Source organism: Ascaphus truei, chromosome 2, assembly GCF_040206685.1.
Source record: "Ascaphus truei isolate aAscTru1 chromosome 2, aAscTru1.hap1, whole genome shotgun sequence".
Classification (NCBI taxonomy): domain Eukaryota; kingdom Metazoa; phylum Chordata; class Amphibia; order Anura; family Ascaphidae; genus Ascaphus; species Ascaphus truei.
This window is the reverse complement of record NC_134484.1, coordinates 226,459,747-226,475,532: the sequence shown is the minus strand read 5'-3', so window position 1 is coordinate 226,475,532 and position 15,786 is coordinate 226,459,747. Positions and strand designations below refer to the sequence as shown.

The following is a 15,786-nucleotide window of genomic DNA, read 5'->3' as shown; positions in this document are numbered from 1 at the left end:
GGCCTCAAGACAAGTGTCCCCCCTCTTCCTTTCCCTCCCCTACCCCTTCCCCTTCTCCCTCACACCTCTGTTATACACTGTGTATATACCTAAAAACTGGTACAGATGATATCATCTTCATAGTACTGGGTCCAGACACGGAGAGGTTGTGTTCATCATCATCACACATAGGGTGGGACACTTTGTGGATTCCTTTTAGGTGACTGGGCATCCTCCTCATGATATACCGCGGCTCACTTCACCATCAAGACTTATTCATTTCAGTCCCGTCAATTCATTGTGTCCTTATTCATTACACCACCTCCACCTTACTTCTATAGAACACACTTAGGGGAGATCCTCTCCCCATCCCTACAGTAGCAGCAACAGAATTGACCCCAAAAAATACAAATGAAATCATAACATAACCTGACAGTTCTAATTTATATCTAACTTTTTGGCTGAGTTTTTACCTGTTTATTATTTCCCAGGCATCAGCTGTTACAATGGCAATCTCTGTTGTTTTCATGATTGTAAATGGCAGCAACCAATTTAACCTCCCAATTGCACCTTTTCAGTAATGGATATCCCCAGAATTAAACAAATGAATGTAAAAAGAGTGGGATTGATGAAAACGGCAGCAAAAGGACTTTGCAATGCTAACAAAATAGGAGACATTCCTATTTTCTGGCGAGTAGAGCGGATTGCTGCTTTAAACTGACATACCGATAGACTTATCTGCTTTAGCTCTCATCTCAGCTCATTCCAAATAATATATATATATATATATAAATATATATATATACACGCATATACATACAGCTGAACCCCGTTATAGCATGGTGCCTGGGGTCCAAAGACTCGGATCGCGTTATATGCAGATCGCGTAAATAAAATTACGCAAACATTGCACCCCTCAGGGGTTCCGCGGCCGCCAGAGGTGGAGAACTGGGATAACTATATCATATATATATATATATATCATTATTGTTTCGGAGCGACATGCTTGTGTTTGATCTATATATGACATGTTCTTGCAAGGAAATCTTTCCAATTCTTCAGCTGACGGTGGTCTGTTTTTCCAACAGTACAATCAGTATAACTTACTGCCAAACTCTAATTTAACGATTATTTGCAGTATTTCATTTACAGGATACAGGATACAAGATACAAGCTGGGTACCCTTTGTTTTTTATGGTCGGTATTTGATGTAAAATGATCAGCCCATGTAGTCTTCAGTTATGGACAGCTCACAATTTCTCCTTTGGGTTTGATCTAGGCTCCCATGATTCAAATACAGTGTAGTTGCTAACAGAGTCAGTTTCTTTTACTCACTGTGCCACTCCTTCCCGCTAACAAAATAGAGTGCAAAGATCCTCTAACAGACAGCTTTATACAACTATTGTCAAGACTAGTATAGCAGAATGATTGAGGCCTTTTGTTATTTGTTATGTAGCGTAGAGAAACGAATCTGGCACACTGTCAATTATCGAGCTGAAGACAATACCAATTTAGCTGAAACAGTCTCATAATTATAACACCCCAGTATTTTGCATGTATTGTTTTCATGCAGTGGGGTGGATTGCTAGTTTGGGCTTAGGTTACTGGCTCTGCAATCCTCTGTCCTGACCATGAGTGAGCTACTGCACTCCTGTCTCAAGCTTTCATGTGCACATTTCCAACATGTTTAGTGATGCCCACTTGGCCCAGGCACCAGCATATTTCTCCATGGGGAAGGTATGTTCAGTGGGAGGGAGAAGTAAGTTCTATTCTAGTAAAATTGGACTCACCTATACAGTTCACTTACAAAGATGTCATATTTTCCTACTTCCCCCAGATAAAAGGATAAAAAGTCACTCAACTGCAAGTCGGTAGAAGATGAAAACACCCCCTCCTTTCCTTCCCAAACCTACCCTACTGTAACTTTCATATGTTGGCAAAGAAGTAGACAGACATATCAACGTTGTTAATGGACAATAGCCTTGTGGTTTTCATGCCTTCATAATAATTATAAAATAGTCTCTAGAAATTATTTTGAATCATTGGCCATTAGAGCCTTTGATAATATTTTGAAGAAATGTTCTTACCTGATTATAATATGTTTTAAATACAACAACTCCTCCTGCACAGGACTGTACAAAGCTTGGGTAGTGCTGACCATTTTCTCGTAACCAAACTTGTGTCCCCTGCAACATAGAAAAAGAAATTATGGATCAGTACAGTATGTTACAATTAAGGTCATGTGTTCAGCAACAGACATGTCTCTGGAAGTGATAAGTGATATAATAAATTGAAAGGGCGTGAAGTCATACAGAAATATTAGATACCAAAATACAGTGTTCACAAGCTGCAACCTTTAAAGCTATTTTGACACAAAGTGAAAACACGGAGTAAAGTAGGTGCAGGATTGGATACATGACTATAGTAACTGCACAGGGTAATATCTCCTATTGACGAACCCCAATTTCCAAGTAAAATAGTGCAACTAATAGTGCCATTTTTAACTCGGGTGCTATTTTATAAACACATCTATAGATATTTGCATCAAACTGGGTTTATTGGCACATGTCCCACAAAACAGCTACAAGTGTGTTTCATGAATAGATAAAATTCCAGTGTGCCAAACATGCCACTTGAGGTAAAAATACAACAGAATCGTGACAGTTCAGGCTATATTTACAAAGAAGTATTACAGGCCATTTACTTGAATAGGCGGTATAGGGCACAATATACTAAGCCATACTGGAAGGTGTCTTATGTAGTAGCACTGTTTAGTAAATATGGGCTTCTGTCCCAAAAACAATGCTTCTTTTTTTCATTTATTTTCTGTACTAACTGTTTAAACTCTTCTATGCTACAGGGACCATTGAAAGAATGAATAAAGCCGTATGAACCACTAAGCAAGAAATAGGTATTAATCCTAAACAAGTATTTATGAGTGCAGGGTTTTGCATGGTTATTCTGGGAACAAAGTCATGAAGTCTGTATGGCACTTTGTTTTAAATGTATTTACACTTTCATTTCTCTTCTAGGCAAAGAAAAGAAAATTGTCTGCGCTTTCTGCACTGCGATTTTCTTTTCTGTCCACACATTGTTAGAGTTGTAGCTGAATGAGAAATCAATTGAATCCCCAACGCCGTCAGCAGTATGTAAAACCCCCCGTGTTGTGCGTCACCGTAATACTTCTTGTAACTTGATACGAACGAGATCCGGATACAAAGACTTTTCATATTCACACCTGGCCATGCTTTAATCGCTTAGTGTTAGTGCCGCACATGACGCATTGGAAAAATGAGACTTGATCAATAATAATGCGGAGCAAGGCAGATCTCATATATAGTACGGTGGAAAAGCAAGTTTAATGCTGAGAACACCCAGTACAATTTGTAATACAAGAGCTAAACTAATACCACCATAATAAAGAGCCGTTGCCAACATGCCTTTAACCTTTATAATGAGTCACTGAAACATGCACGCGTCTTGCACACAGGCCGATTCATACCCCTGGAACCTTAATGCTCTTGATTGTCGATAAAAAAAAAACATAAAGAGAGAGCAGTAGCTGAAAAGATAAAATTGACACTTGCAGCTGTCTCTCTGCTTTGGCCAGTGCAGTTATTAGCGGACAGCTGGTTTCCTAGCAAATTTGGCAGCCTCCCTTCCAGTCTACCAACTGTTTCTCTCGTAGTCACTATACTGTTTGCTGTAAGCACACATCTATCACACAGCATACTGTATTTGCAAAGCTTTTAACAGGTTTTCATTTCAGCCGCATAGAGAAGGTTCAATCTACACCTTCTACTTAGAAGGTGTTGTCATTTTGTTTTGGCCCCGTGCATCCTGAAAACGGCATATAAAAAGGAAGGTGATTTCTAATACCTGTCAGTTCTTTGGAATCAATAAATGACAAGTAGCTGAGTAGGAAGTCACAATGAGGCCTTATTCTATATCTGCCAAAGCAGCTGTCATAGACTTCAATAGGGATTCTCCACCAAAAACAGCCCAAGTGGCCGCAACAGCAGATATAGATTTAACCTGTAAGTGGCGATTTGCCATAAGACACTTTATAGCCCTTTCGAGTGTTAGGGTGGCTATGTCTATTTCGGCATCAGAAGGAGCCTTATGGCAAAGCAACACTCAGTGAACATTGTGTACCTTTTTGAAAACATTGATAAGGATACAGCAGTGTTTTTGTAACACGGGTTCCTAGGACCCTTTGAGTTCCCCAGGGGTCCCCGAAAGGGTTCTCTGCAATTTTCAGGTCATTTGAAATTTGTACCAAATTCAGAAGAATTTACAATGCATCAGATCTCAGACGCGCTATTAGAGAGGGTTGGGGTTCCTTACAATGCATCTGATCTCACGCGCACTATTAGAGAGGGTTGGGGTTCAACAGAATTTCCCAATATGATCATAGGACTCCCTAACCAAAAAAAGGTTGATAATCATTACGATGCAGTCTACTTTTTCACTTCCAGACCAAAAGTTTGCACTTCTTTTCCTAAAGAAAGAGAAATACATTTAAAGAAAACTTCTTATTTTTATTGCATAAATAAAACCAAAAACCTTTTAATTATAGTCTGCCCCAGGACTGCTCTCATCCAAACATAGTAACACTATTGTAACTTCTGTTGAAATTGTGTCTCTGTCAATCAAGGAAAAATACTACACAAGAATCACATATCATACATATGAGAAGAGAAGTAATCAAGAACAACAATCAGTGGTTCTCAAACTGTGATCCCGGAGGACTTTAAAGCTGCCGTTTAAAATATATATATATATATATATATTTTTTTTTTTTCCTAGTCAATATGTGCAACAATACAATCTGCACATTGACAAGTGATTAGCTAAGCTGCAGATCTATCCGTTCTCCTGTGATCGATCGCTTGCTCCGGGTAATTTAATTTAGTTCTTGCACAGCATTGTGGGAAATGTAGTCCAGGAATATGATTGACTAGGCAGTTACTAGATACAATTGGTGCACTGCTAGAGAGAGGGCGGGGCTCAAGAGTCAGAGCCTATCAGAAGGGCAAGGGGACTGTCACTTTGGAAATGCTTCCTACATTAGAAACATTAAAAATGTCTTGAAAACATTTTTTTTATTAAATGCTACAAGTATTTCCTCATAGTACAGAACTGATTTATTAAAAAAAACACACATGTAGGATATTGCTTGAACTGCTGCTTTAATGCCTTTCAAACATTCCTTGCCAGATTCTCTTTAACGGCTTGATACAAATGTTAAATTTGTATAAATTCACATTATACTGGACCATATTTACTGTGACGGTGAGGGGGTAACCAGGCTCCCTAATAAAGGTCAAGCCCTCTTGGTTGCCCCTGAGTCACGTGGTGGAGTGTCCGCTCTTGGACCTGGCTGTCGTGTATGTACTGCTATGCATTGTGTGAAAATATGAGACAATAAAGAATTTTTGTGTTTTTGCATTTCCAGGAGTGCCAGCAAGCAGAGATTGCTAGTCTATGAGGTTCAGTGTAGGTTTTGCAGATAAAGTTTTTTCAGATTGTGGCTATGTAGCGGGGTTCCAGTGCTACTGGGTACCCCAAAAAGGTCTATAATACAATTTTTGTGCCTTGTGTATCAGTTTCCAATTGAAAGAATGGAAATATAAGTTATATTATGTACAGATTATAATGAGATATATCAAATGAGGTGTTTTTGGAGTAAATTGTACATACACCAAAGCGGCTGGTCAGGCCATTTTCAGCAGAACATCCCCATTGACTTCACTAGGGATTTTCGTCTAGAAATGGTTTGAAAGGCTGCTTTGACGATATACAATTTACCCTTGTAGGTCTTTATTTTTTTATCCATTGTATCAAACAAATCAGCAAAGTGTGAAGTGGCGTTAAGTGTTACATTTGATGTACAGATGCAGCGGCCGTTATCCGAACATTTCACGATTTGTATTCCTGGGCATACCCAGGTCACGTCGCATGACTTCTTCAAACATTCCCGCGTTAAGACGCGTGTTTACTAGTGTTTTTACTAGTGCCGGCGCGCATACACGGCAGCGTTTACGGAAGAATAATGAGTGAATGCCGCGTGGAATACAGCAGAGTTCACGAAAAAGGCTCCGTGAAATGTTCGGATAACGGCCGCTGCATCTGTAAACACTGGCAGAAAGAGGAGCAATGTATCAAAACAAACTTCTATTTGCAGTGTCTTTATGTAGCTACATCTCCCCCCTTAATGCTGTCTCAAAAGTTAAAAGTGGGGATTCTAATGAGATTACAAAAATCTATAAACAAATCAAAAATAAAAAAATTTGTATACAACATTGCACTCGGCTTACTCATCAAAAATGTACCGCAAATACAAATATCACTTGTGAGCACTTCAGATGTCTCAGACTTGTCTGCACCCTGCCTTTCCCCATAATTTCCTAGCATAGTGCTTCCACTACAGCCAGGGATTCTGGGTAATGACATGCAAATTAGCTCTCACAGTGTGTCAGCTTTTGCTTCTTATCCATTTGAATATGGATCCCATTAATGGAAATGTGGAACGTTTTGCGGTCAGCAGTGACCCTGGAAGGATAATTGTTGTTTTCTTTTCCCGTATCCTGCCCCATACTTAAGATAGGACCAAGCAGGAAGAGGGGGAGGAGCGATGGCAGCTTTTCTGTTTAAGGATGTCCTGCTTAAAGCCTCGTCCCCACTGCTCACGGCCTGCGCGTGATGGCAACAAGATACGGCCCTCTACGGGGCCGGCCCAGTCAGTGCGTGCGTGCGCATAATCAAGCGCGAGTGGCAAAACTACATTTTGACAAGTCAAGAAATTTTACTTCTCACGCGGCGGCCAAGCGATGGCCACGTCACAGCAGCGGTTCAGCCAATGAGGGCGAACCAGTCACGTGACGTCATGGCCACGCCCCCACCGCCTCAGATCCTCAGTGCGCTCGGCTAAAGGCCATGAGATCTGCCAGGCACTCCGTTGCTCGCGCGCGTGACACACAGTGACATCAGACAAAAACTCCATTCTAGTATCAATGCTACATGACAGTTTTTGGTTAATTCTAATACAGGCATACCCCGTATTAACGTACGCAACGGGACCGGAGCATGTATGTAAAGTGAAAATGTACTTAAAGTGAAGCACTACCTTTTTCCCACTTATCGATGCATGTACTGTACTGCAATCATCATATACGTGCATAACTGATGTAAATAACGCATTTGTAACAGGCTCTATAGTCTCCCCGCTTGCGCACAGCTTCGGTACAGGCAGTGAGCCGGTATTGCTGTTCAGGACGTGCTGACAGGCGCATGCGTGAGCTGCCGTTTGCCTATTGGGCGATATGTCCTTACTCGCGAGTGTACTTAAAGTGAGTGTCCTTAAACCGGGGTATGCCAGATAACCAGTGTAATAGTGATCCACGCCTGGTTTTGTATTCCAATTTGCTGGTAACCTTGCTTCTAAAGTAAGACTGGAATGGATTATTCTCACACGCTTCATTTGGGGTCAGGTGGTAGATACTGAATGCATAAACCACAAAATATTCACTCCATTAATAGGTCATTTGTACATAACAAGGAATGTGTTCCTACAATTTTAAATTTAAATCAGAGTTTTAAAATTATTCTTTACAGAATTTATTGGGATGGCCATTTTAATATTCCTCATTATTTGTTTGATTTTTTTTGTAGGTTCCCTGACTGAGATGGTCTCTCGGAAGACTACTGAACCAACCCTACCATCAGGTAACAGCTGACTTACTTATATGGGATGGAATCATGTCAGTGACCTGCAATATATGCTCTCTAAATAATGCATTGCATTTATCTCACACCCAAATTATTTACTAGGCAGGCACTGCTATAACTAACATTTGTAAAGGCAATGAAGCCCACACTACTTGTATTAAGATAGATCACTTATTCAGGGTTTATAGCCCCTGCTCAACATGCTGATAGGCCATCTTCAATTAAATGAATGAATGAAGCCGAGATCTTTGCAAACAATGGAAAAACAGTTTCACAGCAATCTGAAAAAGGGTCAGATTACTGTTTAAACTTTCATACCCACATAGAACTAAATTGAACTACTGAGAGCGTTAAACGTTAAATGAGCAGTTCCTCTGGCTTGTTTTTATTTTTTTTACATGTGTAGGAAGCAGGGGGCTCGAGCTAAACCGTGATAATTTTAGCTCCGGGGACCCCCTGCTTCCCGAGATACTTACTGGGTGGGGAAGGTGCCGTCGGTAGCATCAACTCCAGGGGAAATAACACACCCGGGTAATTTTGCTGTGAGCACTGTTCGGGTAAAATCAGGAAATATCATATCGCGCAATTTTTATAGTTATATAAAAATTGATGAATTAAAGTCCACGTATTTTAATTGTGCCAACATGTTAGGCATATTGGGATTTTCATCTAACATGCCAGAGACAGCAGAAACCCTGTCATTTAGATATGTATGGCAGGAAACTCCTGCAAGGTAATGGCGCATATTCAGCCCTGGACTTCTAAGACGCTGGCGTGCTGCCAGGATGTCTGAAAAAGTCCGGAGTTGAAAGGCTCCGACCTACTAAGGTGTGAAGTGGGGAGGTGTAACTCAAGTATCCCCATCTTAGTAAATGTCCGGGCAAATGGGCCAGATGTCAGGCCAGCTCAGAGAAAATGTCGCCACGTAAGGGGGCCGGGTCTGGTATACTAAGCGGCAAAGGGGCGCGGCTCGCGCATGCAAACTAAGAAGCCCTCTGCCAGGTTTTGCAAAGTATTGGCAACTCCGGGATAGCTGGGGAATATTGTTCCCACGGAGTAGATTGGCTGCACGGGTTAAGTATAGGACTGTTTAGTGTATAAGAAACCCTGCAGCCCATCGGGAACCAGATTCACCAAGTAACAAGATTCATGCAACTTCGTAACATCGTAACAAGATTTAAGAGTTCGTAAGAACTAAGGTTTCCAGATCCAATACCACAGCGGCAGAACGAAGGAAGCAGCTCCGGTGGAGTAACAGTGGTTGCGAGAGGCATCACTGACCAGAGACTGTTTCCAGCTCTATTTGCGCACAACTCCCGCTCCTGGGAAATTGTGCCTAGAGACTTTATTTACAAAGATTTCATTTTAGGAACAAGATTTTTCGTTTGCCCCGTCCCAGTAAGTGTATTTTCAGTGCAATTGTTAACCAATGTGTGTGTATGTTCATTTCTGTAAATAAATCACAATTTATTTTATCTCTTCGCTTTGCTCAATCAAAGGATCCGGGTATTAATGTGTTAAAAGTGCTGGTCTCCTGTGACAGGCTTATAACCCTTTGCGGCCATGAGATAGTTAGTTCTCCAAAGTGTTCTCCAGAGTTTTCCAGTTGTAAGTCTCCAGCAACAAAAGGTCTGCTTCAGCGAAAAGCTGCCTTGAATATTTTCTGTCCTGTTCTTGCAACTGTGATTAGGGATAGGATTTCCTGCACCTTGGAGAGTCTAGGTTGTTATCCCAATTCCCAAGTAAGTGTGTCTTTTGCTGTATTTTGTGTAACATTGTGTGTGCCTATTCCTGTGAATAAAATGACAATTTATTTCATTAACTTGTTTTGCACAATGTATGATCCTAGTAAAAAGGTGTACAGTATACGGCCTGGTCTCCCGTGACAGTAGGGCGCCAGAAGGGACTACTGCTGCATTAAAACGAGGTTGCTGGTAATTAAAGAAACAGAAAAGCAGAAGTATTTTTAGATCTTTTAAATTGTGCAATTGCATTCACTTACAATAATAATATTTGGCGCTGACTGTGTCGAATTTTGCATACACGAGTCCCTGCTGAGTTTACAATGTAATGGGGCTCCAGGCACAGGGAGACTGAGTGGCTTGCCCAAGGTCACCGGGAGTGCTAACACGGCAATTTGAACCGGATTTACCTGCTTCAAAGGCAATGACATTGCCACCGAGCTGCTTCTTCAGCCCTTATAAACAAGAACACGAGAGGAGTCTAATTGTCAGTCTTGTTTGCTCCACCTCAGTGAGGCGGCAATCAGATGTAGTCACACGCCCTACATTAGAAATAACCAATTAAAAAGGCAGAGCTCTGGATACAGGTAATAAAAAGCCATACTAAACTCCAAGTTACAGTGTTTGCTAATATTGGCAGTCAAATGTTTCAATTATATTTTAAATAATGCCAACAACTTTGTTTTAATCGGTTGCACGTATCTTTTTATTAGTTTTATATGGTCCTATGTGCCTCTCCTTTCCGTGCATTTGAAAGTCATATGAAGAACTATTAATCGCTGTGAGTGTCCTAACTTTTCACATTGAACACGGAGGAAGTCTTTTATAAAACCCTGGTATGATATCCCATTGCTCTGTAATGTAATCCATGATTATAATCATTAAAGCAAATAGCAGGTACACAAGCTGTTACACTCCAACGATTCATGATACAGGTGTGAGTAACTGATGGATAAGGCCAGCAGTAACTGAGAGCTGTTTGTAACCGTTTGCTGATAACGGTCATTCCTTCGTTTGGATTTGAATGAAAACATCAAGAAAGGGAGCAGAATTGCACCATTACTACAATCATTAACTTATTTATCGGCTGTGCGCTGCAGATTATTCCATCATGAGACTTTGAGAGCAAAGGAATGACAAAAAAAACTGAATATTTTGCTGTGGAATGTAAGTATTAATAGTTTAGCATAAAGATATATACAAAACGTAAAAAAAAAAAAGTGCAACAATGATTTGACATTGTATCTAAAAAGACATCTGGAAATAAACAATCAGTTTCCACATGCAATAAATTATCAGATGTACCTTCAGGCGCCTGTGCTGATTGATCAGTCACCGCTGCGACCGGCAACAGTGCTGTCTAGCTTCCATACGGATGCAGCGGTGACTGACAGATTAGGCTGCATCTATAGTGCAGGAGACGGCGCGAGCGGCCACTGGGACGCCTATGTATTTGTCAATAGTGCACAAGCACAACGAGTAGACCGGTGCTTCACGCGACAAGTTTGAATTTCCCGCGTGACAGCAGTGTCACGTGAGCGGTTTGCCCAACAATGTGGGCGAACCAGCTCCGTGACGTCACAGCCGCGCCCCCGACACGGCACCCTGTCACCTCTGCCTGCAGGACAGGAAATTTCTTTTGCTGCAGGCAAGCGTGCGCTGCGCCAAGGCAGGCGTGCACACCCGCTTCCACTATGGCCGAGGCACTGCCGCTGTGCTGCTTACTGTAGTATGGTGAGGGGGATATGATCCATGACACTGCCTGCCCCTGCTTTCATATCACACTGTGGCAAGGGGGAGAAGTAAATCTGTAAGTGCATGTGTCACAGTGTTTGTGTGGCAGTGTGTGTGTGTGTGTCATCATGTGACAGAAACACACTGACACACACTGACAGAGCCGGCGAGGGGGGGGGGGGGGCTGGACTGAAACGCACATCCCCCTCCTGCTGCTTAATAATATGTGATTTGTAATATATAATTTATACAAAAAAAAGGGCCAAGTATACAAGTATGTATATACTGTACTACACGCATGTAGTTAAGAAGATAAAAGAAACAAAAAAAAGCGGAGCACTGCACGCAACAACAGTGTCAAAGAGTGACAAAGTACCGACGGGTACGAAACGCGTCAGAGTGACTGCAGGGATGTGTTTTCCCCAAATAAATTAGCTTTTCTTTACCGATTTTTTTGTCCAGCTTCCTCACTGGTGTTGCGTGCAGTTCTCCACTTTTTTCGCTTGTTATATCTTCCATCATCAGTTTGGCTGGAGCACGCAGCTGGCGGGAGAGTCTTTACTGAGGCTGCTTCAAACAAGGGATTCAATCGGAGGTCATCCAGAACGCGAGTCTTCTTTTTCCCTCCAATCCCAGTGTCCGTGAGACAGCAGGAGAAGTGGGAAGACGGGTGGCGGTTTGGTGGTGGCGTTATCCTGTTAGTGCGGGCTCTCATTGTGGGCTCTTACTGCGGGTTCCCTCCCTCCATTCCTCTGTCTTCTACCTGCTTTCCTAGTCTCCTGCGCGGGCATACTTATTATCACAATCACTGCCTCTAACTCCCGTCATACACATGTTTCTACAAACTTATACAGGACTTATTTACAGACATTATATTCATTATATATCTAGGGCATCGGCTTGGGGGCACAGATTAACCCCCCTTTTTTCTACATGTGGTTAAGGAGACTGATATTGCTGTCCGTTTTGTTTCACACACCTTAACATTTGCATTGTAACCACCTGCTTTCATATTACAGATTAAAAAAAAGGTCAACAGGTAACCGACGCTGAAAGCAGAACAAGGGAAAGAATGAGCTTGCAAAACCAACTTCTTTACCCCCAACCCCCAAAACTTGGGCTTGTATCAAATTCTCCCAACTGTAAAACTGCAGAGAAAAAACGCACCTGTTTCATCATAGACAATGAATCCCATGGGACGCAACTGGGTGTTATACTTTCAGAAACCTGCTGCAAGCCTTTTGCCTCAGTTTTAAAGACCCATTTGGGGTTAATGTACTAAAGTATCCGGCTGCAAAATGGGAGCAAAACAATTGCACCAGATTCATCAAAGAATAAGGCACATTCAACAATGAATTCAACAGACCAAGCCGTTTGCTAATGGGAGTGCAGGTGTTGGGACGTGTGCCTCGTACCTAAAGTTAATTCTTACTTAAAAGGACCATAGGGTGGGACTCAATTATAGATGATTACAAGTGGGATATAATGTTCCAGCACACAAGGCAAAGATACACGGCTGCACAGTCTCCGATTCCTTATTTATTTCTATATTTAAAGTTCCGTTAATTGCATATAGGGTTTTTGTTATGTAAAGCATAGTTATTTTTATGTAAAAAGCACATGCCAGTTTATATGTTCTTTATCCTTGTTATTTATTTTTCTCTTTGACTTCCCTTTTTATAAAATACAATATGTTGGTACTAGGGTATCTCAAATGAAAAATATGGTGTGTTATATTCACCACCATGACGTGTTGCTGTTGATGCAGATGTGATAAATAAAGAATTTACAAAGAATAAAGCACATTAGGATGTAATGGGATTGTTTTGCTTTGATAAATATAGTGCCGTTTTTAAGCTGGGTGTTGCCCCTATTTTGGCACCTGGGAGAAGTATAACCCCCTTTGATCTTTAATGGTGCAGTGTGACTCCTTCACCAATTGTCAATCAAGAGACCAGTAAACAGATTTATCTTCAGCTACCTAGTGTTGTTTATAGAGATGTGCAATCTTCTCGCTCAAGTTCACGAACAATGCAAAATGTTTTCGCAGCTAAAAAATGTGCACAGTTTTCAAGCTTCGCCACGCAAAAGTCAACTAAAATTAAAGTGATTTTTTAAATAAATTATGTGAATTTTGTGTTGCCCAAAAGACACCATAGTTATTTTGACTTTTTAAGTATCTGTCAAAGTCAGTAATAAAGCTGAATAATGTGGTATTGGAACTCATTTAGGTGATTATCAAACAAAGCTTTAAAAAAAAAAAGTACATTAATAGACAGAGTAAAAGCTAATCTGCCATGAAACTGTGCTACTATTATCTCTGGTATTACTGGTATTATTTTTGGTACTAAGGATTTCCTTTTTGGTACATATCATTTACTGTAAATATATATACTTATATACAAGGAAAAAGTTTATAGCATAATTGATAAACATAGTTACATCTAAATATAGACCCATATTTACTAAGGAGTGCTATTTCGTACGATAACTTCTTACGCCACTTACGCCAGGTGGAAACGCAATGTTTAGTAACTATGACACATAATCAACCCATAATACATTATGGATTTTCTGTTTATCTAAAGAAGAAAAAGGAACCAGGGCCCCGCGGATTTCCTGCATACGGCCAGAATAGCGTTTACTGGGCGTTTTGCGCCCCATGCTACATTGTCATTTTATGTCTCAGTGCTGCTCCGTTTCACACAGGAGCAGGGTACCATAGTAAGAGGCGGAGATTTGTCTGGGCGGGGGGGGAGGGGCACAGGCAGTTGCAGAGGTCCCGCGCTCCTCCCCAAGGCATTTTACCGGGATTCAGATGCGTCTCCAAGGCAACGCTGCATCATTTGTCATGTGACGCAACCCCGGAGCGTCTTTTGACGCAGCTGGCAGGTAAGAGAGGGGGCACGAGACCAGGGGAGGACAGGCAGGGGACACAGCTTCAAAAGTTTGTGCTCCCCTGCCATAGTAGATACTGTTTAATTTACATGACTGTGTTCATCGACATGGTTATGTAGTAGGCCCATTTGATTGTGAGTTGTAACACACACATGTTTATTATACATGCTCACAATTGACTACACTAACACATACACTATATTTATCCATGTTGTCCTACCTATTTATTATATTGAGGGTAGGATTGGAGTACGTTACTGCATCTACCCTCTGATTGTTACTTACTGATACAATGGGTCTCTGTACCAATTGCTGGTAGCTCCCTGAATGTATGTGCAAACAGGAGACACTCGCTCTCTTGTGTATATATACTGGCTACATGCTATTTCAAGCCGCAATAACGCTGATTTGCATACTCACAATTTGGTCATCTACTGGTCACAGGTGTTGTGATATGTTAGACAAATGGGGTCTGGGATTCTGTTAGGGTATTGATATTCCTATCCATTTCACCAGCAGAGTCCGCAGTTTATCCCACAAACCTATCTTGTGACCATTACCTACAAGTGATGATTTGTATGCTTATCAGGTACCGTCATACTTAGCTCTAGCTGGCCCCCACCCCCAATCAGGGAGGAATTTTTATGCCTTCAATGTATATAATAACATGCATTTTTAATATGATGGTTTAATAAAACGTTATTATTTTTCGTTGTGATCCTTACATGAACTGCATAAGAGGTTGTGTAGGAGTTAGTTCATTCTATCACTATCAGTGATCGAGATATTAGATCTCAAGGACTCATATGGTCATTATTGATAAATCCACAGCGAGTGCATATTGTAGGATCTTTTTGGACCCCCTTGGGTCTTTTTGTAAAAATGCTCAATGTTTCCTACTTGCACCCTGAACTAAGTATCTTTGCAATTATATGATTGATTGTACTAGGTTGAGCGGCAAAGGTTATCGCTTTTGTATACACTCCGTATTTCTCAAAAAAAGATTGTATTGGGCCAACAGCTAAATGGCAGTGCCCTGATTCGGTTTTCTTCTTTGCATCTACTCACAGATTACAAATAGGTTATGTCTGGTCTCAGGAGCACCGGTATAAGGCCGCGCGTATAGTGCCGGCGACGTGCACTTACAGTAAGCGCGGTGCGACGGCTTGGTCGTGATCGCTGGAAGTCATCTCAATTTGATTTTTCCAGCGACAGTAGCCTGACGTCGCCATCGCATCGCCGGCACTATAAGCGCAGCCTAAGGCCGAGTCCATGGTGCCTCAGCCCGTGCGGAGGCGCGCTGAGGCTGAGGGAAAGCGGGTGCTTTCCCTGGCCTTGGTTAGCGCGCCGTCCGGGGGCGTGTCGGGGGGCGGGCCAGTGACGTTACAGAGCTGGTTTGCCCTCATTGGGCGAACCGCTCACGTGACCGGAACTGCGCTCCGGCGAGCGCGAAAATGTAAAACTTCCATAAGACTTACGCTTCCGCACGCTTACGTAAGCATAAGCGAGCCCCTGCTAAAGCCGCTCTCATTGCGGCTGCAGAGGCTCACTGCCGAGCAGCAGCAGCGCGCCTCAGCTTATGCGCTGACCATGCCTGAGGCCTAAGTATCCACTGTTTATATTTTTTGGTGTGCAGCATGTTTTTCTACATTATTCTATTTAGCGGCCACACCAAAAATGTTTTGGCTAAAGTCCTTTTATA

At 41.8% G+C, this 15,786-nt stretch overlaps 1 protein-coding gene across 1 annotated transcript in view; it reads right to left on the bottom strand.

Moving 5' to 3' along the window:
• Positions 1-15,786, bottom strand: part of MYO10 (myosin X) — a 258,726-nt gene that overhangs the window by 185,880 nt on the left and 57,060 nt on the right. The window contains exon 2 of the mRNA XM_075585926.1: positions 2,067-2,165. Coding sequence (XP_075442041.1) covers positions 2,067-2,165 — 99 coding nt within the window. The remainder of the gene's footprint in view (positions 1-2,066; positions 2,166-15,786) is intronic.